General features: G+C 35.1%; 2 protein-coding genes, 1 long non-coding RNA gene and 1 other non-coding gene across 4 annotated transcripts; 2 read left to right on the forward strand and 2 right to left on the reverse strand.

Moving 5' to 3' along the window:
- Positions 1 to 269: 269 nt before the first annotated feature.
- On the reverse strand, positions 270 to 1,625 carry LOC145596000 (uncharacterized). Its single transcript, XR_014103059.1, has 4 exons — positions 1,542 to 1,625; positions 1,046 to 1,097; positions 705 to 737; positions 270 to 618 (listed from the first exon to the last, which is right to left on the reverse strand). It is a non-coding gene; the product is annotated as an uncharacterized LOC145596000 (long non-coding RNA).
- Positions 1,626 to 6,117: 4,492 nt separating this feature from the next.
- TRNAN-GUU (transfer RNA asparagine (anticodon GUU)) lies at positions 6,118 to 6,191 on the forward strand. Its single transcript has one exon. It is a non-coding gene; the product is annotated as a tRNA-Asn (tRNA).
- Positions 6,192 to 7,138: 947 nt separating this feature from the next.
- Positions 7,139 to 18,224, forward strand: LOC145594598 (ATP-dependent DNA helicase homolog MER3-like). The gene is made up of 27 exons (XM_081650918.1): positions 7,139 to 7,206; positions 7,882 to 8,065; positions 8,495 to 8,656; positions 8,740 to 8,977; positions 9,058 to 9,094; positions 9,181 to 9,227; positions 9,612 to 9,649; positions 9,810 to 9,831; positions 9,917 to 10,129; positions 10,227 to 10,383; positions 10,472 to 10,523; positions 11,847 to 11,918; positions 12,057 to 12,106; positions 12,193 to 12,310; positions 12,384 to 12,447; positions 13,565 to 13,648; positions 13,781 to 13,906; positions 13,987 to 14,183; positions 14,276 to 14,464; positions 14,547 to 14,795; positions 14,883 to 14,932; positions 15,579 to 15,596; positions 16,130 to 16,212; positions 16,652 to 16,847; positions 16,981 to 17,018; positions 17,110 to 17,442; positions 17,518 to 18,224. The coding sequence occupies exons 1-27, from the start codon at positions 7,139 to 7,141 to the stop codon at positions 18,099 to 18,101; spliced, it is 3,669 nt and encodes a 1,222-aa protein (XP_081507044.1). The 3' UTR covers positions 18,102 to 18,224.
- A 1,050-nt stretch (positions 18,225 to 19,274) lies between these two features.
- LOC145595065 (GDSL esterase/lipase WDL1-like) lies at positions 19,275 to 24,279 on the reverse strand. The gene is made up of 6 exons (XM_081651420.1): positions 23,880 to 24,279; positions 22,396 to 22,473; positions 20,736 to 20,876; positions 20,161 to 20,237; positions 19,927 to 20,076; positions 19,275 to 19,718 (listed from the first exon to the last, which is right to left on the reverse strand). Exons 1-6 carry the CDS (start codon positions 23,988 to 23,990, stop codon positions 19,505 to 19,507), a joined length of 771 nt encoding a protein of 256 aa, XP_081507546.1. The 5' UTR covers positions 23,991 to 24,279; the 3' UTR covers positions 19,275 to 19,504.
- Between the last annotated feature and the right edge of the window lie 1,259 nt (positions 24,280 to 25,538).

Consider the following 25,538-nt stretch of genomic DNA (forward strand, 5'->3'; position numbering starts at 1 on the left):
TATGTGGAGGAGGGAAATATCTAAAAGACAAGACTTTGGACCGAAGTGTCCAAGTGTCATCAATAAAGTGAGCAGTGAGGACAATATATCCACGAGATGTACAAGCAGACCAAACATCACAAGTAAAGCATATTCGGCCTGGCAAATCAGACAATACATTAGACAATATAGCTTTGTGCGTGTCATACTCACGAATGCAATACTTAAGAATGGTGTTCCTTGTTATATGCTTAACAAGAGGATTTAAATATATATGGAGCTCCCTAAGTTCAGCATGCTCAACAATTTGAAGAGGATACGCATGACAAATTATGGCTTTAGCAAACTTAGCACAATAAACTTTTTGATCAAATTTACTGATAGAGTGAAGTTTTCTAAATTCATTATATTTTTGGCAAGAATTACGGAGATGTTTTGAATGATTAGAAGTACCCTTAACACTTTCTGATCGAAACACTGTTTTCAAGCAATGTTTACAACGACCCAAAATTTTCTCTCCCTCCATGTAAAGGATGAAATGTTGCCACACCCATGATTTTCGCTTTGCATATAAATCAGTGACGGAGTCTGGTACGGTCAAATCTTCCACAACGGGCTCGGGCTCGAGGTCGCTATCAACTGATAAACAAAAAAAAATAAATACATAATCAATATACAATTAGAGTAACTGAATAACTAAAAAGAATAATATTGGAGAATCATACCTGAGTCAAGATAATTACCATTCGGATCCATTGCTGAAAAGAACAATGAACATCATTAAATTCGTACTGAACATGCGGACAATGAACACTTAGCAAAAATAGTAAAGGATCCTTGAAACTTCAAATCAGCAAAAATAAACATACAGATTCAAAACAAGGATTAAGACAACAACAAAAATTCGTATAAATTCAAGATTTATTACTTAATGAGTGTATTATTAAACAAAATCATTTTCTGCCCTGGTTATAGAAATTAGTAAACCACACCAATCTTGATTTCCAGCCCATATAACACTTATTAAAGTGCTGGAAATCTGGAATCCAGTTAATAGAGCACAAACCTGATTTCAGGATGGTATGGCAGATGCGCAGAAATAAGCAGAAACCTTGATTCTGAAACAGGTGAGGAACGAGAGTGAATTAAGCGAAAAAGAACTTAAACAGGTTACTTCTAAAGATTAAACAAGGAACAATGATGCAGCAACAGAACGTATTATTTGTATAAATTCGTATAAATTCAAAAATTAACAGAAATAAACAACAAAATACATAAACTGGTAAGATCAATTTGTATTATTTCATAAATTAGCAAGAATAATTCGTATATTTGTAAAAAAATTCATAAATCGGGAAATTACCAGTCACATAAACTAGTAAGATTAATTCGCTTAAATTCATAAATTAGCAAAAATAAACAACAAAAATACATAAACTAGAAAGATCAATTCGCATAAATTCATAAATTAGCAAGAATAATTCGTATACTTGTAAAATAACAAGATCTATTCGCATAAATTCATAAATTATCAACAAGAAGCATGAAAAATTATAAAATACCGTATGAGAGTGAGAAGATAGCTGAAAAACTCGAATTCAACAATGGTGGAGTACTTGGATTCAACAATGGAGAATGGATTTTAGGGTTTTTGAGGAGAGAGAAAATTAAGAGAGAGAATTAGAGAAGGGGTGAAACGGCTGAACTAAGGGAAATGAAGAGGGTTTTAGGGTTTTGAAAATATATATGGAAGCCTCTTTTGTGAATTGGGCTGGGCTATTAGACATTCAGAATGTTTTTTCCACTTTTTTTTCTTTTCTTTTTTTAACGTTTTACCTTTTATTTTTTTGACATAATTCATTTTATTACTTTATTTTAGTATAATTTTTTTCAGAATACTATTATTATTATCTTCCAAAAATATTATTATTATTATAAATATTATTATTACCAATTAAAAAATCCGTAATTACACTCCCTATTATTTTCACTGGTCCTGTTTGGCAAAAGCAGCGGTAGCGGATAGCTTTTAGCGGTCGAGTAGCGGGTAGATGTTAAGGTAGCGAGTAGCGGTCAATTAGTAGTGGTAGAGGCTAGTTGTCAAATTAGCGGTTGATAGTATAAGTGTTTGGCAAAAGTAGCAGTTGCAATACTAAAATATATCAAAATTCATATAAATATTGTTTAAAAAGTAATAAAAGTTTGTCAAACGCTACCCGCTACTTCTACACGCTACTCGTAGTATTTTTAATGTTTGACAAAAACTACCTAAATGCTACCTCTATCGCTAATCGCTACCTCGCCAAACACTCTCACATTTTTTCTAGGTGTAATAAGTTCAAATAAGTTCAGTTCATGTTTAATAAGTTCTATTAACGGTTACCCAAGTACAAATTAAGACTAAAATAAGTTTTAAGATAATAAGGTCTAGTAAGTTCATATATAAATTCAGGTGAGTTAAGATAAGTCAGGTTTGTGAAAATCAGATGAATAGAACACACCCTTATAGACTTAATACTTGTATATTATAGATCATTTAATGTTTAGTTTGATAAATCATATGATTCATAATATACTAATTAATATTACTTTAAACTTGTTGGAAATATGTTATATTGATAAAATTGAAGTTATTGGTTAAAAGTGCGGAATACAACTGTGCATTATCCTAGAATTATAGGCGTTATACACTTATACCTTATACATCGTACGGTTATATACACACTACTTACATATACAATAATTTATGCTTAAATAAAAAGAATGTACATAGTAACAATTAACTATCAATATGTATAATGTCAAGTTTTTAATATACAAATTGAATTAGTAATAAAGTAATTCTAACAACTCTAACAAATATCTTATACAAATTGAATTAGTAATAAACTAAACTAATAGTACAGAACTCATAGCCTCGTAAGATTATACAATTGATGAAGAGTTGTAAACTTGCAAAGTTGCAATAACCTAAAAAAAATGACATTCTTTTTTGTATATATCACCATATGTAACTATTACTCGTCAATATATCACTAGCTCGGTCTCACTTATATAGGTATGATAAGTCATCGATAATTATTCAATCTCAATTTTCCTCAAAGATAAAAATTACACATAACTTGATTTAATGAGAAAACTAAAACTTCATGTTTCGTAATTAATAATCATATTGACCCAATAATAAGGTAAAAACTCAATAATATCTCTAGTTTAAAAATAACTTTATTTGGATATAAATTTGGTCAACTCGACCAAAATCCAGCCAAACACAAAAAGAAATTGAATCGAAATTGACCATTTAATGAATCAACGGATAAACCTTATCTTAATCAAACCGAACTTGACCGAACCGAAATCATCCGAACCGAAATCAACCCGACCCAAATTCATCCGATCCGAAGTTATCCGGTTAAACCCGTTTTAAACCCGATCCAAATTTATCCGAACCGAAAGTGAACCGATCTGGAGTTGACCCGACCCATATCCGACCCGGACTCGATAGACCATGACCCGAATTTGACCCGACCCGAATTTGATCCGATCCGACCCGATCCGAGTTCAAAGGATAATTTTAATCCGAACATATCCGACCCGAACATATCCGATCCGAACAGACCCGACCCAAACTCCATCCGGTTATCCGAATTGACACCTCTAATCACTCGTTCAATGTTATATAATGTTCGGTATTTTACTTAAAACAACATTTATACTTATCCACAATGCTAACGCCATCCAAAATTACATGTACTTGGAACACACTCCGTATTTCTTTACCCATCATCCAATCCACCATGTATCTATCCTTGCTTCATCATTTAAAGAAAAAAAGGTAGTGGTTGGATTAAACATATTGGTAGTATTCTAATTCATAATAAAGAACAATAAATTTGCTTAATTGTCATCCACGAGATCATCAATATTTTATACAGTTGTATATACTTGTATTGAACTTTCTCGAACATGTAAGACAATTTAATTTGAGGGATAGAAAATTAAAAAATTTAACAAAACATTTCAGATAAACTCTTAGCCAAATTCATTTCCAATCAATACTCATCCTTACATCACAGCCACATTGCATTAAATTTAACAAAGGAGCTAAATTCCCCTCTTTTAAGCTCCACAATTTTTTAATGTTATTTTTTGAGGGAACTAATTACTAATTACTCTGATTATTAGTACTAATTAATACATAAAAACTACACAAATTTGTTTCTAATTACCCCTCCCATTACTATTCCCTCCTTTCCCTCCACCCCCAGCCGGTTGTTGCTGCCTCACGCTCCCGCTAAAATTTGCCGACAAATCGGAGTAAATCGACGCGACTTTCGTAATATTCCCGTTCAATTCCTGAATGATCGCCACATTCTTTTTCATGTTATCCGGGAGCCGGGACTGGTGGTTCTCGTTCGCCTGCTGGATCAGCATCCTGTTCCGATCCAGCACCGTTTGCACCTCGCTAAAGCTCTCAGCGAAGGCGTTCCACGCTTGTGGACCTCCGCAACCGTCGCCAGAGAACTCGTCCATGTTGTTGTTGGTGGCGGTTCTCCGGCGACGGTTGCCGGCGCCGCCGGCAGACATCATGTTCTGCCGACGATCGCCGTCTTCCATACTCGATTCGACTCCCGAGTAAGACATCATAGTCAAACTTTTTATCTCTCACTTCTTCTTTAAGAAAGCTATGTGGAGGAGTTTTGATTTGAAGCAAGGGGAAGAGTAGAGGAAGGTATTTATAGAGCCGAAGAAATGTGCGTTATCTAAATGTGGCGCGTGGGAAAAAGTATTTACTGGGGTAAATTGCGAGTTTTTCACGCGCTTAAAGTGAGAGTAGGGAAGTTTGAGCTGAAATATCTAAGGGTGGAGATATTTTTGGCAGGAAAAAGTGCAAAAAGAGCAAAAGCGATTCCGCCACGTAAGATTGAGAATCGAGTTGTGTTGCAACGTCGTTTCGTTCACGAGAGTCTTCTAGGAATCTAAGGTGAAAAAAATCTTTGCTTGAATTTGATTTTAATAAAAATGAAACAAGAAATGTAAAAGTGTCTCTTGATGCACTTCAATCGACATTGTAGAAATTTTCTATGTATACTTTCAACTATTTTATATCTAAGTCTTTGGAGTTTGAATTTGTTAAGTTATTTAATAAATTACATATGAGATGATAATTGACTTGTAATATGTTATTAGCAGCATTAGTTATTAATCTTATTATAGTAATTTGAACACGAAATGCATACAAAAGGACATACAAAGTGTGAAATTATATAATATTTTTATTATACGTAATTATAGCTAAAAATATTTATTAGAATAATCTGTAAGGAAATGTGGACAATTAGGAAAGCTCACCTTTAGATTTTTGGTATAGACGAAAAATATCTACGCTTTGTTACTTAGTAATGCGAAAGGTTTACCATGTTACATTATATTGGGGAGCAAAGATATTTTTGGAGAATCAAAAAAGTGCAAAAGAGCAACACATTTATACCATGGCAACAACCCATAAAGTTTATTTCTATGAGCATCCCTTTATATACGGCTTGTCCTTTGTTTATCCCACAACTCCACAAGCCTTTCACTTTTCACTTTATCTTTCTATTTGACACAAAAACTCCATCTCTTTAATTAACATTTTCTGTAACTAAAAAAAAAAACATCAACAATATTCTCATACTAATACAAAGTATAATCTATGCCATTATAAATTTCTAGCACTTGAAAGTTGTACAATAATACTTCGTGTTATAGGTTTATTTATATTATACTTCATGTTGTAGATTACATAAGATAATTATTGACATGATTTATTTACTTTAATTTCAACATGTTAAATGACATTTTTTGCATCCAAAAAGTAATTAAAGTTGCAAGCGAAAAAAATAAAATACTAGGAATATAACGAAATTATTGAAAGAGTTCCATAAGACCATAACATTGAACTCTTAAATCTTGATGTGTCAAATTTCTTAAATGTATTATAAGATCACAATAATAAGCAATATTATATTATTATTTGGTACTTGCATGCTAAATTTACTATGTACGGACTCTACGAAGCAATAGAGTGGAACAATAAACAACTGTTGTGACTTAAGATTTGTTTTTAAACATTTCACTGATAACCCTACCAACGAAGCTGGAATAGCTCAGTTGGTTAGAGCGTGTGGCTGTTAACCACAAGGTCGGAGGTTCAACCCCTCCTTCTAGCGATTTATTTGTTTTGTTTTGTTTTGTTTTTTTTTTTTTTGTTTTTGTTTTTGTTTTTTTTTTTCCACACTCAATAACACGTAGATTGAGATCTACTGCCAAAACTGTTGCTCTTGGGGGTAAGTTATGTCAACTTCAAATTGTTAGATCTACCATTATATTGTACATAAAAATTGAGTTATAGTGTTGTTTTATCAGGTATTGTCAAATTGTTTTTAACAACGCTACTTATATGTCGTTTGTACGAGTTCGTACAAAATAGTGCATGATTGTATTATTTTATCAACTGTAATCAACATAAACCGGCTAGGCGGCTAATTCAAGAGAATTGTCGAATGCGGAGTAAATGACTTTATTAAGAGACGGTAAGACTAAAACGAGTACTAATTTTGTTTTTTTTAAAAAGAACTCAAATAGGCCCAAAACACCCCTCTCTAAAAGAATGATTTAGCCGTTTTGCACATTTGCTGGGTTTATTATTTAAGCGCGCACACAACGATTGAAAGAGGAAAGTAGGAAACTATGCATACAAATTTTGGCGCTTAGAGTCGTTAGCTTTTCATACCTCCGACGAGTTTTCGACTTTCGATTCATTTGCCTGCTATTGATAACATCAGGTAATTCTCTCTCCTCTCTATCTCTTTGAATTTGATGATATGCTTCAGTAATTCAACTTCAACTATTTTTCGAATCACATTTTTGAATTACTTTGAATTATTGTATTCTATATTGATGATTTGCTCATTTCAGAAATCGGCATACAATCGGCGTAATTCTGTTGAATTTTAATTGCAAAAAACCCTAAATTGAACCACATTTTGTAAATTAGATTCAATCGATGATCGTCGATGTAATTTGTAGAATGTATAGAATGATTAGTACTAAAATTTCCGTTTATTTTCTGATTTTGGTTGATTAATTAGGGTCTAGGGTTTAAGTTTGCGAAATTATGGAATCGTACAACCTTAGATCAGTGTTGGAGTTACCTGCTCCCTTCAGATCAACCTTCAATTTTAGGTACTATGCTTAATCTTAATATCTCTTACTTTTCTTGCGCAATCAATTTTTATTTACTACTAATATGTTGGTTTTCATAGCCTGAGTTTGATTTTTGCTTAATTTTCACGCTAATTTTAGTTTTAACACTTCAAATTTGGCAGAATTATGATTATTAGTTTGGCGATTCATAATGTTTACTACTTCTAATTTGTTGTGAATCATACTTTTTTGGATTTGATTTATGTGTCTTTGATTCATGCCAATTGAGGATGAACTTTCAAAATTCCAAATTATGAATACTTTCATCTTGCTGTTTTGATCACCGTCATCTTCGTCATTATATTGATGATTCGATGTGGAATAGAATTTTTGTTCTCTTTGCATTAATAGGTTCTGATTTGTTGTTTTTATGAATCGCCGCTTTGATTTATACATGTCAATCCTCAATAGTTTGGTTTTTAACTTTAAAGATAATAGTGCATTTATTTTTTGCTTATTGGCTTTATTTGTAGCCTCATTTTATGAAATGAATATGATATTTTTGTATGTTTATTTATGACTACATTTTCTGTGCTAATCTATCCCATTTCGTCTTTCAATATGTGACCAAATCTTTCTGTCTAATGAGAACTTAGGATTATTTCTTTTGTGCTAAGTTTATTGTAACTGCACTGAGATTCTGCATGGTGGTAGATATTTCAATTCTCTGCAGAGTGAATGCTTTCCTTGCTGCTTCCTCTCCGATGTAAATATGGTCGTTTCTGCACCAACTGGAAGTGGTAAAACAGTGCTATTTGAGCTGTGCATTTTAAGGCTCCTCTCAAAGTTTCTTTCAGCAGACGGGAGATTCATCCATGTGAAGGGCACCCTGAAAACGGTAACTTTGCATTGGCTGGTTATCCTGTGGTTGATCTGTAATTGTTTATACCTTGTATAACGCTTCCTGAATTTTTTAAAGTTAATATGAAACACTTGAGACTTTCTTCCCATTTATGACATAAACATCTTGGGCATTATTGGTAAAACTTCCATAATATCTAAGCTGAACCGATATAGTCAATTTGATCCTCTAAATCTGCAGCAAATTGTGGTGGGTGCTTCCGTTTTTATTAATTCATTACTGGAATATTACTCCTTGAATGGTTTATTCTATCTCTGTTTATAAGCATCAAATACTTTCATTAATCATCACTACTTTGAAGTACTGCATGACTTACGTTCACGAGAGAATAGATATCAGTCCGTGCTTCACTTTGTTCATTTTTCTCCATATCAGTCATTGACTAGTACTATTGCTTCTTGACAGATCTATGTAGCACCTTCCAAGGCTTTGGTACAAGAGAAGCTTAGGGATTGGGATCGGAAGCTAGGTTCATGGGGCATAAATTGCCTTGAGATGACTGGGGACAATGATTCGTACAATACAAAGAATATTCAAGATGCAGACATAATTCTAACAACTCCTGAGGTACACATGATATATTCCTAGCATCCCAGGGCATATTTTCGTGAGATGTAATAAGTGATAACGTGTGCCCTTGTCTTTCACAGAAATTTGATGCTGTGACTCGCTATAAAATAAAAGATGGTGGCTTGAGTTTTTTCAGTGACATAGGACTTCTATTCATCGATGAAGTTCACCTATTAAATGATCCACGTGGTGCTGCTTTGGAAGCAATAGTGAGCAGGATTAAAATGCTTTCTTGCAGACCTGAAATGAAATCAAGCCCCCTGGCTCATGTACGTTTTATAGCTGTTTCAGCTACAATTCCAAATCTGGAGGACCTAGGTACACTTTAATTGAACACTTCCTGTTTGTTAGAACTTGGTCATATCCGATTCGATAATGGATAATGATCCTCTCTGCAGCGGAGTGGCTAGTGGTTCCTCCTCAAGGAATGAAAAGGTGTTTCATGATCTCCTATAACCTGGTGATCTTTTGTTCAAATTTCTAACAATCACATAGCTCATTTGCTTTATGTTATTCTACAGGTTTGGTGAAGAAATGAGACCTGTAAAACTGACTACCAAAGTTCTTGGTAACTGCAGAATTTTGTACCTGATATTTTAGCCAATAACTTGACAGGGAATTAAAAAAAATGCAAATTCCTATTTTATTTTGCACAAATATCATGTTAATGATAATGGAGGAGTTTCTCAGCATGATAGATCAATGTTTAGGCGGCTATCTACCTGTTCCCTTATACTTTTTTATTTTTAATTTTTTTTAATTTTTTTATTTTTTATGCAAACCTGTTCCCTTATTTATCATATGAGTTTTGTCATTAATGCCTTTCTTCTATCATTAGATTCTTGTTGTTGGTGTTGTTCTTCTTCTTCTTCTTTTTGTTTTTGTTTTTCCCTTCTTCATATTATAAGTTTGATATCCTGCTTGTTATTTCACCTGTCAATGTCTTTTATAGGGTATGCAGCAGCCAAAAATGATTTTCTCTTCGAAAAGGCACGAATCTTAATCTGACTAAAAGTAAACTGATTATTTAACCAGATACGCTGTTCTATTGCTTTGTTCATAGAGTAAATTTCTTTGGCATGCTTAGTTAGAAGCTCTGGAACTTTATGTTGCTGTCACTGCTGATTTTTACTTTGTTGACCTCGTCCAGCGGCTCCAGAACTACATCTTTGGTAAGTTTAGGCCATATAGGTCAGAGTCAGAGTTAGTTTTTTTTTTTTCCTATATCAAATTCATTATAATGTTAATTTTTTGCAGATATTTTGATGCAATATTCTAGAGGAAAATCTGCTCTAGTTTTCTGTTCGACCAGAAAGGGAGCACAAGAAGCAGCACAGAAAATCTCTCAAACAGCCATGACATTTGGGTATTCAAATCCATTCATCAAGACAAATGATCAACTAGAGAGATTGAGGGAAGCCTCATTGTCATGCAGTGATAAACAACTGCAATCATACATTCTCTATGGTGGTATATGACCTAATCGGAAACCATTTTAACATATTTAGTCTCAATGTTTGGTTATGGTGTACATCTTTTGTTCATTAAGCCTATTGGATGTTTACAGTTGGTTATCACAATGGCGGTCTTTGCATGAAGGATCGAAACCTTGTAGAGAATCTTTTCCTTAATAGTGATATTCAAGTTCTTTGCACAACAAATACGCTTGCACATGGAATCAACCTACCAGCACATACAGTGGTGATCAAGTCTACGCAGCACTAGTATGTTTATACTTCCTTTTTTTTAAAAAATGGATTGAAATGTTGAATATAGTATTGTCTTTGATCTTTGAGGTACCATTATCTCCAGTAATAAGGAAAAAGGCAGTTACACGGAGTATGACAGATCCATCGTTTTACAGGTATATCATTAATTGCACATGAGTACACGACTGCTTCAACTTTCTATCTGACTTCTGAATCTGTACCATCTATAAAATACATTCTATCTGACTTCTGAAGTTCTGAATCTGTACCATCTATAAAATACATTTCATCCAGGGTTCCTTGTGTTATTGGGATTATTTCTACAATGTAACTTGCCTTCTACTTTTGTGTGGACACTAGGCTGCATAATCCTAACCATAATCGCTTGACTATTAAAATTGGAAAGACATTTGCTGAATATAATGTAATCTATAAAACCTTTTAAAAAGTTCTATATAGTGAGAAATTGTGAAGTAAAATAATCCTCAATATTTGCATTTGGTTTCCAATGTTTTACCAAGTGACATCTTTTAAGGTGCAATCTTGGTATGCTAAAATAGAAAATGAACCTTTGTTTACTTTGAATTAGGGAAACAACAGTTTGTCACTCACTCATTGTAGTAATTAAGGCTCATATAATTAAGTCAGTAAGACACTTGCAAATCTTAATTACCTAAATGTCAACTTATCAATACACAGAAAACAAAACATTGAAACTGGTGCTATAATCTTCACTTTGATATGAGTAACAGCTATGCTTGACAATAATTGTGAGGAAAAGGGAGTTGTACAAGAAAGTCCCAGTGATGAAGGTGAGGAGTTGAGAATAGTGGAACCTATGCCTACAAAGGATAGAGTTTAAAGCTATGATACTTGGACTTAGGTATTCTTGTTTGTCTCGGGTAGTTTTTCTAGGGTCCAAACTCCAAAGTAAGCATAAACTGTCAAGTGTTCAAACTAAAGTGTTGAGTATTGTGGAATGAAGAGTTCGATTCGCAAAGATTCAAAGCTCTTTAGAAGCAAACGAGAAAGAGAAAAGGAGGTGGTGATTTTTTTTTTTAATAAATTGGACCTTTTAATAATTTTTATTCAAAAATATTGAATTATAAACACCTCTTGGGATTATTCTGAGACAATGAAGAGTAGGTATTATTTTCGGCAATCTAATCATTCAGATATCTAACAGGGTTCTTGTACAGTCTTCAATAACTCAAGTATAGAATAGGTAGTAAATTGATCAAAGAGTTGGTATTTCCATAATGCTTAACTTATCAGTTCTAGAGCTTCCAGAAGACAGGGATATTGTGCAGTTTTTATAAGCCAATTAAGGAATTCAAAATGTTTCAGACATAAGTTCAGCATTCTTCACTTGAGAGAAGAAGATTATATTGTTGTTACAGATCCCTGTTCTGAATCTGTTGTCTTCATGTGTCTCTTTATTTCTATATCATGTTTGACGTAATCTTGTAACCTTGCAGATGTGTGGTAGAGCTGGTCGTCCACCTTTTGACGATACAGGGCTGGTTATCATCATGACAAGAAGGGAAACAGTCAGTCATAACCTGATCTCCCCTAGCCTATAATGATCAAATTTGTACTTCTTACTTGTACTCTCTCCTAGTTTTATCTTTAATAGTGTTGATCCTTATTCTGATTTTCAAACTGCTCATGCTACACATTTCTTTTAGGTACATTTGTACGAAAATCTTTTGAATGGATGTGAAGTTGTAGAATCACAGTATGTATGGACCCTCAAAATTCATTATGCATGGTTCTACATTTAAGTATTATAAATTTTTTATGACATAGTTTCTCTACTGCTAGATTACTTTCTTGCATAATGGAGCATTTGACTGCGGAAATAGTACAACTAACTATCCCTGACATTACAAGAGCAATTGAATGGATGAAGTGTTCATACTTGTATGTCAGGATGAAAAAGGCAAGTATCTTGAAATATATACCGTTAGTCACTCTGTAAGAATTGTCTTGGCTAATTCTTTTGGTACCTTCAGAACCCAGAGACTTATGCTATTCAAAAAGGGATTTCTAGAGACCGTATTGAGAGTCATATGCATGGTACTAATTTCACTCTGTGTGTGTGTGTTTTTATTTATTTGTTTTTTTTTTTTTTTTTTTTTTTTTTTTTTTTTTTTTTTTGCTGTTTGCGATAGTATAACTGCATTCCATACAGTAATATATTTTGGGTCATTATCTAATGGTATCTGCATTAAGCCCTTTTCTTTTTGCAACGGTTCTAGATGAATTAACTAGACCATTTCAAGATGAGGTTCCATGGTGTATGTTGTTCGCGGATGATATCGTTTTGGTGGATGAGACTAAGGACGGGGTTAATGTTAAGTTGGAGCAATGGAGGCAAAGGTTGGAATCTAGAGGGTTTAAGCTAAGTCGGAGTAAGACTGAATATTTGGTATGTCGTTTTGGCAATCAGAGGGGGACAAGCAATGAAGTGGTGAGTTTGGATGGAAAGGATTTGACCATGAGTGAATGTTTTAAGTATCTTGGGTCGATCATCCAGAAGAATGGTGACATTGATCAAGACGTAACCCACAGAATTAAGTCAGGGTGGCTTAAATGGAGAGCGGCCACGGGAGTGTTATGCGACCGCAGCATTCCCCTACAGTTGAAGGGAAAATTCTACAGGACTGCCATAAGACCAGTGTTGCTCTATGGTACAGAATGTTGGGCTTCTAAGAAAGAGCATATTAAAAAGATGGAGGTTACGGAAATGCGCATGTTAAGGTGGATGTGTGGAAACACTTTAAGAGATAGAATCAGAAATGAGGTTATTCGCAAGAAAGTAGGTGTGGCAGACATTGCAGATAAATTAAGGGAAAATCGTCTGCGTTGGTTTGGACATGTAAGACGGAGACCCGTGGGTGCACCGGTGCGAAGAGTGGAAGAGTGGGATCATGGAGGGATTAAACGAGGAAGAGGGAGACCAAAAATGACTTGGTTGGAAGGAGTGAGGAAGGATATGAAGTGCATGGATTTACGTGAGGATGAAGTTTTGGATCGTAAGGGATGGAGGAGAAAGATTTATGTTGATGACTACACGGAATAATCATATTTGGTTCATGTTAGCCGACCCCACTTTTGGGATTAAGGCTTTGATTGATTGATTGATTGATTGATCTAATGGTACATATCACTGGTTTAATATTTGCTGTTACAGATATTTGTGTTAAGAAAGTCAACGAGTTATCAAGAAACCAGTTGATCTGGACTGATGAAGACGGTTTTCTCTTGAAGCCACTTGGTAAGCTTGGCTCATAAATAGCATTTCTCCAATGAAATCTTATGCCTCACATGATTGTATCCTCTCTTGACCATTAAAGAAGGGGTGGGGACAGGTTAGTGCACTAACCAGCTGTGCTAAATAAACTTTCAGAGCCTGGAAGATTGATGACGAAGTATTATTTGAAATTCAACACGATGAAATATATTATGCAGACTCAATCAAACTGCAGCCTAGAAGATGCACTTCATATTGTTTGCCGAGCAGAGGAGTTAGCTTGTATGTACGGAGTATATTACTTTTTTTGCGATTTCCTGCTATATGGAGAACTGATTTACTCCTTTAATTGGTGAATGTAGGGATACAGCTTAGACGCAATGAGAAAAAGCTCCTTAATGATGTCAATGCTGACAAAGATGGTCGCCTTCGTTTTCACATCCTTGGAGACAAAGGAAAAAAGAAAAAGCGCATTCAGACAAGGGAAGAGAAGCTATTTGTTTTGGTCAATGATTGCTTGACTGGAGATCCTCTGGTCCATGATTTGTCCTTAAGCCAGGTCTGGTCATGTTGTTACTTCTTGAATTCAGTCTATTTATGAGTGGCTTGACCTCAGGCTTAAGCACTGTGCTTTGGTTCATGTTCATACAGGATGCAAATTCTATATGCTCAAATGGATGTAGAATTGCCAAATGCATGAAGGAGTACTTTTTTTTAAAAAAGAACTACAAAGGAGCATTGAACTCTATCGCTCTTGCAAAATCTCTACATCATAAACTGTGGGATAGCTGTCCTTACTTGTTGAAGCAATTACCTGGCATTGGAATGGTGACGGCAAAGGTAACTAGACACTGTGTATAATTTGAGATGCTGATGGAAAATTTACTCTAAGGGTTAAGATTGCAACTGCTTTCATGCTCAGGCATTGCATTCTATGGGAATAACTTCATTTGAGACCCTTGCTGAAGCTGATCCTAGGCGAATAGAAATTGTTGCCAATCGGAAATTCCCATTTGGAGACCATATTAAGGAGTCTTTACTTTCTTTACCTCCAAAAGTTGAGATGAAGATTGAGGCAATTGAAGGCCAGGGGCAAGGAAAGCACAAGCTGGCAGTAACTTTGACTAGGCTGACACAGTCCCAATCTAACAAACGGCATTATGCTGATATGGTAAACTATTAGGAATTGGTTTCAAAGTTTTACTTTTAACTGGTGTACTAAATTTCAGATGGCTGGATTGGAATCCATTCCTTGCAGGTTGTTGGTGTGGAAGAGGAAAATATGATCATCTACCATGAGAAAATCAGGTTATACTAGTTTCACTTGAAATCAATTCATCTTGTTATCACCCATCATTTTGAGGCATGCTAGAGATTGGATCAAAAAACAGAGGAAACCAAGCAGGAAAAATAAGAAAATAGCCGCACTAAGATAGATTGTATTGCAAGTCAGGAAAACCACAATACAACTCCCTTCTTTCGAGAGGAAAGGATGCTCTCCAAGGAATAACTTCCACAATATTTTTCTAGATGCCTTTCCCCATTACAAATCCCTTCTTAAATACCCAAAACAAACTAACAAGCTGTGATAACAAACTCAGCACACAAAACAAGGACTAACAAACTTATTCCCCTGTATTACTGATTTACCCCTCTCACTAACTTCCAGCTCACTGTCCAGCTCATATTCCATCATCAGGCCTCTGTTTGGGCTTCCTCCTAGCGTATGTGAAACGCACCACTGGTCTGGGCTGATCTCTTGCAAGGCATTACTTTTGATTGGGTGCTTTGCATAAAGAGCAAAATACATTGATATGAAGCTGTTTTTTACCTTTTACCATTACTGAACTTCCTGAAAATATATGCATATGACATGTCATTCTCATAAAAGTGATAAACTGTATTTGTTATTCATCTTCTGCTTTTATTAATGTTTCTTCAAATATTGTGGCAGGGTGGACGATTTTCTCAGGTACGATCACTCAAATTCTTTTTTCTCTGTTTATTTGGCTGCAATATACTAAACTTCAAATGGCTCATTGTTCTTTGATAATGTATGAACATCTAGAATGCCATTAACCAATAACATGGTTTTATATATTCCTCAAACTTCTTTTGGGAGTGTAACTGTGAAATTAAAACTTTTAACAAACATTTTACTATTACAAAAATAGATTTAAATTAATAGGCTGAGATGTTCACTCACTTCAGGATGTAATTTTTTTGATTTCCTTGTCAAGGCTTCCTGAAATATCAGCAACTTCCATTTTCAAAGAACAGATTCTTGTAATATCATTCTGTGCTGCAAGTCAATGTTTTTACTTGTATTCTATGCATCTTCAAGTATGATCAAAATTAAAGGACAAAGCTACAAATTTGAGATTAAATCAAAGGATTTCAGTTTGATATGTTTTCAACTAAGCCTATGTATCCATTAGTAGACTTTTTGTTGGTGAAAGTTGCTACCTTATTGCATCTGTTGGAGATAACTTCTTTTGTTTACAGCCCATACCAGATGACAGTGTTTTTGCCAAACCATCTACAAGGAAAATCAACTGTAAAGGCTAGTTTGGTTTTTGAAGAATTCAGTAAGACTTCAGATCTTATTATCAACTTTTTCTTTTTTTATTTCCCTTATATGTTGCCATTCCTTGTCTCGTTTTGTTTACTGAATTAATAGTTATTTTCGATAGGATTTTCTGGATTCAGATAATTTGATGATGCTCCTTTCCTTTTACACCCATCATAGATGGGTCATGAATTGACTAGGGAAAATTTAGGAGCCATTGAGATTTCACAAGCCATTTTTACAAATTTTGCACTTGCCATGTACTCATAATTAGCAAGTGTAGATTTGGGTAGTTGTACAATTGTGCTGACTAAGCTGTTGATCTTCATGTTTTGTCAAATCAAGCAAATAAATTGGGACAGAGGAAGTAGCTTCATCTGTGGGTGGGAGCTCTTTAGTATTTCTGCATGCTCTGGGTACATAAAAGTGAACTTATATTATGCTGTTACTCCATGCAGTTGGTATTGATATACACCACAAGATTGAGCATCTTGAAGAAATCAAGTCAAATGTGACTGTTAGACTTGGAACCAAGAGATCTTCTTCTGTCCTGCCTCCTGCAGAAGCTTGTCCACTCAAAAGCACGAGGGGAAGTGCAAAACAAGCTAAGGAGATATCAACCAGAAGCAAAGTCAATAAAAAAATTGATGACATGTAACTGACCTATAATCTTGCCTGGCACTGCCAGCCCCCCCTCCCCCCAACACACACACACACACCAAAGTATAGGAAAAAATACTGGCATAGTCGACATTTGTTTCTTACTTGCGAATCTTTGTATTGACAGGCCCTCTTTCAAACTCATAGATGATGAGCCAGACGAAGGTATGGCTAAAAACACTCACTAAATCCACATATTCACCCTTTATTTTCTGTTAATGGATACTGAAATCTGCGTTGAGGTGTGTTCTCGAAGGTAGTTTTGATGATAAAGCTGCTGAGGATGACTGCAAGATCATATCTGGGAGTACAATCTTTGATCACATTCGTAATAAGGCCAAGGATTTCCCTGCCATAAAGAAGTCCAGTGCCATTAATTTTACTACATCTGAAGCTTCAACTTTGCCAACAAAGAGCATTTGTGTAGAGCAGCATGTTTCTCCTGGCATGATTGAACTTTCTAAAGAAGCTGAGGGAAATACTGACAAAAAACAAATGGTTAATTTAGGAAGACTCTACAGTGGCCATCTTGACATCAATGGAGATGCAACTGTTAATCAAGAGACTAATAATGTTGAAGAGTCGGCAGGTAAAATATCACGATGAACAGAACTTCAATTCTGCACATCATGTTCAATTTAACCTTTGTTTTATGTTGTATCAGGCGTATTTCATCCTCAGATAGAAGTAAACAGAAAAGAAGTCCGTAGACTTGAACACATACTTGATCATGTTAGGAAGAGGTCCAAAAATTTACCAGTGATCAATACATCAAACACCAAAGAAGGGTTTTCTGCTGGAGTACAAGGGAACTTTTCTGACAAGGAGCAAACACTGGGTCATCTGAATGTTGCCAATGAGAAACAGTCATATGAACCTTCAATTGGTCCTCTGGTTTTTTCAGATCTCAAAACAATTGAGCATGAGTACAATGTACATTTGCCAGCAGGAACCTTCGAGGACAAGAAGCGTGCATCTTCAACTTCAAGAAAATCGTTGGATCTTCCATTTGACTTCTTCAACAATCAACCCAACAGAACATATAATGCTAATTCATCTCTCAGCTCTTCACTGTCAAGGAAAGATGTCCACTACGAGCCTCCAGGCGATTCTGCAGAGCCTAAAAGTAGTACCGCACTGAATCATCTAATGGAAGCAAGTCGAGGAAGTTGTTCACTTGAAACTGGGGACAGAACCAGGAATGCCAACTCATTTCTCGGATTCAAGAGTGTCTTCTCATTTCTCTGATTTTTAGCCTGATTCATTTCTTGGATTCAAGTGCATATTCTCACTTCTCTGATAGTCTGAATCCCCTTTCCCATTGAAGTAACTTCCTTGACAGATTTAGGTAGTGCTTATCTTGACCAAATGTATCCCTTATTGTACATTACAAGCTACTAAGTACTCAGTAAAAAACTTCCTCGATAAAAGTTGGAAGTGTATTGAATAGGATCATGGCTTGATGAAACACGTTGTCAAAATAGTATAAGATGTGAAAATGATACTATAAATTTATAAAACGAAAAAACAACAGAGAATGCAAAAGAGCAGAGAACTAAGCTAATAGTAATTACTCAGTTGTCTGATCAATTTTTTTTCCCTAAACCATCATATGTACGTAGTTTTTTGTTTTTTTTTTTTTTAAACCGAAGTTTATTATACAAAAAAAAAAAAAAAAAAAAAAAAAAAAAAAGAAGCTAATGAAGTCCAACAAGTGTTTAGCAAAGTGCCACACTGTGCAGTCGTAGGCTCGAAGCGGAGGAAACTGGTACTTTACATGTAACACCCACCCTAGTCATCATCTGCTAAAAAATTGTAGCCAGAAAAATAATAAGATTACTTGTGTTTGTTCTCCATTGTTTGTATCTCTCTTTGTTTCCGTAACTGAGGTAATAGGCATGCGCTCACCTCCGTTTAGATTTAGTTGTCACATTATTAGTTATCATGACAAACAAGTTGCTTAAGATTGAATTTTAGTAAACATGTACATGCATTTGTATAGCAGAGTGAAAGATGGGTAGGCAGAGGATTGCGCAGGTAGCTTCTAAAAACACAAGTGTGATAAAGGAGATAATCTATGCACCATTGGAATACTCAAAGGAGAACCAGATTGTTTTACGATATGTTAGAGAGGGCTATGATGAGTGTTGTGTTGTTTTGCATTCATAACATGCAATTATTTTCTGGGCATTCAAAATATAAAGCAGACCCAAAGATCTAAGTGACACAGAAAACAGGTTCTTTAAGGTTCGGAATAACCTGGGTTATATTCAGGTGATAAGTCATTCGGATCAGGTATAAAACCTTGCAAGGTACCACATGCGCAACCTGGTTGCAGAATAAGCAAATATTTATTCTGATGATTCCACAGAAGATGAGTGGATGTCTACAATCAACTAAGAACAATATAAACTGTAAGGAAAGCTGTAAAACTACATAAAGCCACAATTATACTACGATATAGGGGCCTCGACGACAAATAATTTTTTGTTCACTGCATATAATAAAATTACGATCGAGGTATATATGAGCCAGTATTAGGCCATTTATCCAACTATTATCGCCAAGCTAAAGCAGCCACTTATGCTAAGATACTCGATCCTGAAAAGGGTGTATACTTAGAAGAGGCAGCGGAAAAATCCTATAACAGTTCAGTCCCACTGTATTTTCCGGTGAAATGTCCAGTCTGACGCGTTTAATGCCTTAGTCCCATCAATAGAAACCATATAGTATGGGGAGTCTTCAGCGAATTCAGTTGGCATGGATTTCCAATGCAGATTCGGTTCCCAGTCTGCTTCCTTGAGCACCTTCAGTATCTCTTCTACCAATATATTGCTTCCTTCGGCAGAGAAATGTATCCCATCTCTGCCAAGTACAAATTCAACATAAAGTTTGAGATATGCTTCTTCATAATAATTTACACTTGATATAATTTACCAAAATAATTGATAGTTTCTTGATAATAATTCAGTGCTGAATGCATGTGAAAATTATTCAGGTGATTAAAGCAGCAAGTGAAAGTCTTTTAAACAGAATAGTTACAGGTCAGAGCAGGAAAAATAAGCTAACTTACGTAAAACAAGCTGTCAACCAGTCCTCCCTCCTCTGGATTGCAGAGAATAGATCAACCACTTTCAAATCCATTTCCTGGCACAGCTCTATCAGAGCTTCAGAATATCTTTGACATTGTTCATTTGTTCGAAGTAACTCCGATAGATATATACTGGTTCAACAGAAATAGCTACTTCAAAATTATAATCCTGTGATATAGAAAGTTTTAACAAAAAAAGAGGTCTAAAAGGAGAACCTTCTGTTTTCTCGAACATGGTCTTCATTCACCGGAGGACTGCTAAGGAAAATAATCCGTGTTGTATCTGAAAGACCCTAATTTGCAGACACTTATATCAGACTTCAAATAATTAGTAGGAACAAAGGATCCAAACAAACATAATATGCAGTGTAGCTGCATGAATAAGAAACAGAATAATTTGCAGAAAACTACAAGTCCTTCAGGTGTTTAAATTAGACCTTTGGGTGAAGTATAATTTTGGCATTTAATTCTAATATATGCTCTTTGTTGCCATTTCCTTAGGGCCTATCGGTCAGCCACAAATCTTAAGAGAAATCTCATCACATGATTAGCATACTTTTTTTTTTTTTTTTTTCGGTCAGCCACAAATCTTAAGAGAAATCTCATCATAAGATGCAAAATTTGAGATGACTGAAAGAAAAGGGCAGACTTTTTTTTTTTTTTTTGACAGGGAGGGCAGACTACAGCCTCAAGCCCTCAAAAACCTGCTTTATACAGTGAATTATATTTAATATACATTGTACACAGCACAAGAGCTAACACTTCTTAAAAAGCAAAGAAGGCAGCAACACCTTAATATGAGTAGCAATCTTTCTCATGTTCTCAACGTATTCTGAAAGTGGCACATGAGGGCCAAGGCCTGATGGGTGGCTGCCCATCGAATCATTGCCTCCGAAGTACACTATTACCAATGAAGGTTGAGTACTAGCATCCTAGAGTCAAAAAAATATATCAAGGTCAAAATCTTCGCTGGAAGAGCAATAATAACAATCACTGATAAATGCAAACAATTTGCAAGAATGAACATCAAAGGCAGCTGCAGCACACATACTCTCATGTGGACAATTCAAAAGGAACTCAGCTTAAGACATCCTCTAAAATGTACTTTATACAAATAATTGATACTATATCAAGAAAAGAAAAGCTATCTAATGAGTCAAATTCATATATCTCACCACAGACAGACAAAAATACAGAAGAGGAGGAGCAATGGAGGCAGTGAGAGAGGGGCGTGGGACTGTGGGAGGGGGGAAAAGGTGGGGACTGAATTTTTTTTTTTTCATCATCCTTGCACTAAAAATCAAGCGAAACAGAATACTCTGTATCACATAAGCCTCACATAATAAGCCAACAGACAAATGAATAACAAGCCACATCACAATTTGAAAAGATACAATATTTGCATTAGCAGGGGCATTCAAATACCTGTCCTCAGGGAGAAGGGGAGCCAAAAAATAAATAAGTTGATCACAGGTCAATTCAACAAGGCACATAAAAGCTGTCTACTTGAGAAACAGATCTACAGAATCTTTATCTTGTGGATTCATAGCAGGACTAGCTATTAAGAAACTGACAACTGTCAACCAGATTCTCAGGTCTGATGAGCGATGAACCTGAAGTGTCCATTAAGTTTAAGATATTTGTTATTGAATTACTTTAGCATATAAACAATAATTGATTAGTGCAGAAGCTAGGCATTACAAGGATTTCTTTGCAACTCATCTAGTAGGAAACTCACAAGCTACAGTGCCGCTCTTTCAGATTCACAATGCTCAATGCATAACACAAAACCCTCTAGATGAACACGTGGTTGCTTATAGCCACTCTACTCAATGCAAAACCTTCCCAAGGCATGCAATAGAAAGGCCGAGGATAAAATAGGTCTTAGCATCAAATTCCACTCCCAAGGCATGCATTATGGTGATCTACAATGACCCTTACATGGACTACCTCCTAAACAGCAAGGCACAAGACATGGAATAACCCTTGCTTCCTTATTCCAGTAACATAGTTCTCCCAAGTACTAAATCATTGAAGCAATTCACTATATGAGTAATTAGCCAGTCCACCCAACTGCCATATCTCTCGAAATGCCCATTCATCCAATTGTAATGAATTAATAAACCATAATTAGTTATGGGTTCTGGCTTCTGACAAATGTGCTCAGCTCTGATGTTATCTTCTGGGATATACAGCATTATATTGTTCTAATTTTTACACTATCTCCTTAAATTCAAAGACACATCAGCTCATCTATATCATCTGTCTAAAACCAGGAAATATTGTTGGCTTGTACATCATTTTCTAATAGTTCCTGCAATATTACACCAGCTTCTCATCTGTAACACATTCAGTTTTCTATTCACAGTAATTTCATTTAGACCTCACATAAATAGGTGGCTTAAAAAAATTTGTTTGCAACCAAAAGAATAGCAACAATGAGAAAATTACCTTTGGAAAGACTTGATCAAGGACCTCCAGTGCACGACGAGAGTTCCAGCAAGTATATCCTCGTACAAAAATGTCTGCCTGTATATATCAGAAGCCAAGATTTAATAAAAGCAAATGAGTACATAAGGAATGGCTGTGATGAAACTGGATGTGATGTAGGATGTTTAAAGCTAAATAACCATGGTATAAAAACCAACATAGCAGCAAAGTACATTAAAACAAGATTGTCATCAGTAGTCATATCTCAGACAATACTCCACAAGGAATTCTTCTTCTATTGAAGTGAACATTTTGCTAGATTTCTCCTAGAAAGAGGGAAAGAAAAAGTAAAAGAAGCAATTCAGCATGAGAGTCAATATACACCAGCTCAACTAACATAGAGAGCCAAATGTAAATCTCCTCAGGAAAATGAGGAGCAATAAAGCAGCCAGACTATGGCAAGAAAACATTCAACCCATTAGAGCGAGCTCGATGAGGACATGTAATGATTGAACTCTTAGGAGATCACATCTTTATTGCCCTTAAATTTCAATGTTTTTTTTCCTACCAAAGCCCATACTCAAAACTTGCTACACATTTACCACATTGGCGAGTTAATTGAACATGTGAGCTAGCATTAATAATTTTAACAGGTCATACTCATACTACCAATCAACCTCCTACTCCCCTTTTAATTATAATAATAATAAAAAACCTCTTTTAGAAGCTACTTGCCCAACAACTTGTGTAAAGTAACATTGTTGTTGCCTAGGAGAGCCATTAGTCTTTAAAGCATTAGTGTGAGACGTTATTAAGGTACGACAAGTACTTTTAACAAAAATTGAGGTGACATTTTCCGTCTCAGTGTTAAATTTCGAAACAATATGAAATGGGCCTGGGCAACCCGAACAAGGAGGAGGAGAGTTAGGTCCACAAACAAGGCTTTGTAGCTTCCATACTAAAACCAATTGGCAATAGTAGGAGGTACTCCTCTACCTTATAAAGTAAAACCATATCTCCTCTTTCTTCACTGCGGGACACTCATAAGTGGGTTACAATGGGATTCAACATGACGAAGAGTCGATGACCAAACCAAAAACAAAATACCCATGTAGCATTGGCCCTAAAAGCATTACAAACATCCTTCTACATTGCTTACATATGTCAATCCTGTTTTATTTCCTAAGAAAATGCTGTACAACTTTAAAGAATTAATATCAAAACAAACTCAAAAAAAACACATTAACGCAACATATCATAAGTTCATAACCCCACAAAGTACAAACCAAAAACACCCTAATATCAATGAGATTTCGCATACACAATGAAACACATAATTAACCATTCAAAAAAAAAAAAAAAAAATCATTCACAATCAAATCATATCAACTTTAACAAGATCATTGATTCGTCAATACCCTAAATTCACCGCAAAAGATAACAACTTTCACATTAATCTAACATAAAAATTTTAATCTTTATAAAAAAAATGAGAGAGATTAAACCTTGCGAGCATAAATATCAGCAAGAGTGGCACCCCAACCGCCATTACTAAAGCTGTATTGAACAATCGATGATCCGAACAGCACGAACTGCGGTCTAGCGGGTCCCACCATTGTTAAAATGGCAAAAAAATTGGTGAAGAGTGAGAGAAAAATGAGGAGAAGAAAAAATCAGAAATTTCAGAATTCAGATTATTGGTGAAGTGGGTAGAACAACTGAAAGAAGTGAGTAAATAAATAAGTAGTGTTGTACGAACGAGTAGTAGTAAGTTAGTAACTAAAGGATGCATAATTTGGTGGGATATTCAATGCGACGTGGGCTTGTGTTATTTTGGGTATTCAATTGCAGAACCATACTAGTTTACTCTAACTTCCCAACCTCCATTTCATTCATTTGCATTCAACCATCATTTTATTATGAATTCCGTAGTCAATTTTTCAGGGGAAAGGCTATTTGCCCATCAACGCCGTAAGTGAGCTGGGTTTAGAACGTCGTGGGAGACGTATTAGCCATACTTTAGCTTTTTACGCCTAACACATTAATAACGAATAGGTTCTAATTTATTAACCTTATATTTTAACCTTATATTCCTAAAAAATAAGTGTTTCGATAATGATTATTGAACATACGGACTATATATTTGTCAAGTATTTAAGTAGGGGAATGGGTGTGTATTGTGTAAGTTGGACCCCCACATCACTTAGATTAGAAAACTTATCACCCTTTTATGAGTTTACTGTATACGAAGTACTAGTCAACTTATTGTGGATGTAGTTTAAACTTGATAGTTCTTAGCTTTTTTTTGAACTTATTTTTACTTTTTTCATAACCTACTGAATAGTATAGAAGTAATACGTATTTGAGTTGAATAAAAACGAAGCCAAAGCAAAGTTAACATAAGAACTTAAGAAGTAATATGGGGAAAAGCAAGAATTTAAAAATTGGAGCATAATTAAATTGGAGCATAATTTTCTAGTGTTTCCAAAGAAACAAAGCACGTTCAAATAATTGCTAGAAAAGGTGTCAATTAATACACCACCAAACTTAGGCATACTTTAATGGTAGTTGAAAAGTCTGAAGATTGCACGTCCACTTGGGCCTTTTCTATTCATCAGCTTTGAGACTGCAAGTACTGTCTAAAATAGCCAAAATAGGACTAGAAAAGCCATTGCGAAGTAACATTACTATATGTGGTTTATACACCTGCTTTACCCTTATCAGTTATCATTCAAGTTTGAGTGTTTGACAATTTTATACTGATTAGTAACTCCATTACCACTACATTCTTCCCAGATCTTGTAGATGTAGATGCATATAGGACATTTTCAAAATTCGAATTCATTCAAATATAATAATATAAGATATAATTGTATAAGATAACATTTATCAGAAGAATCGAAACCATTCCAAAAGAAATCATAAAATCAACAACTTTTAGTTTGCAATATACCTGTAGTATACATGTTTATAATTTACCACTTATTGGATGAAAGTCATAAAACCCCTGAAAATAATATTAGGATTTGGGGAATTGCATCATATATTATGGGTGCCTGGTCCATAAAATAAAACGTTAAGATTAGGAAGCACATATACAATACAGGAAGTGCAAAATCTCACTGGTAAGAACTTATTTCAATAGTTAAATCAAATAGCTGGTT

Source organism: Chenopodium album, chromosome 19 (assembly GCF_948465745.1).
Source record: "Chenopodium album chromosome 19, dcCheAlbu1.1, whole genome shotgun sequence".
Taxonomy (NCBI): Eukaryota; Viridiplantae; Streptophyta; class Magnoliopsida; order Caryophyllales; family Amaranthaceae; genus Chenopodium; species Chenopodium album.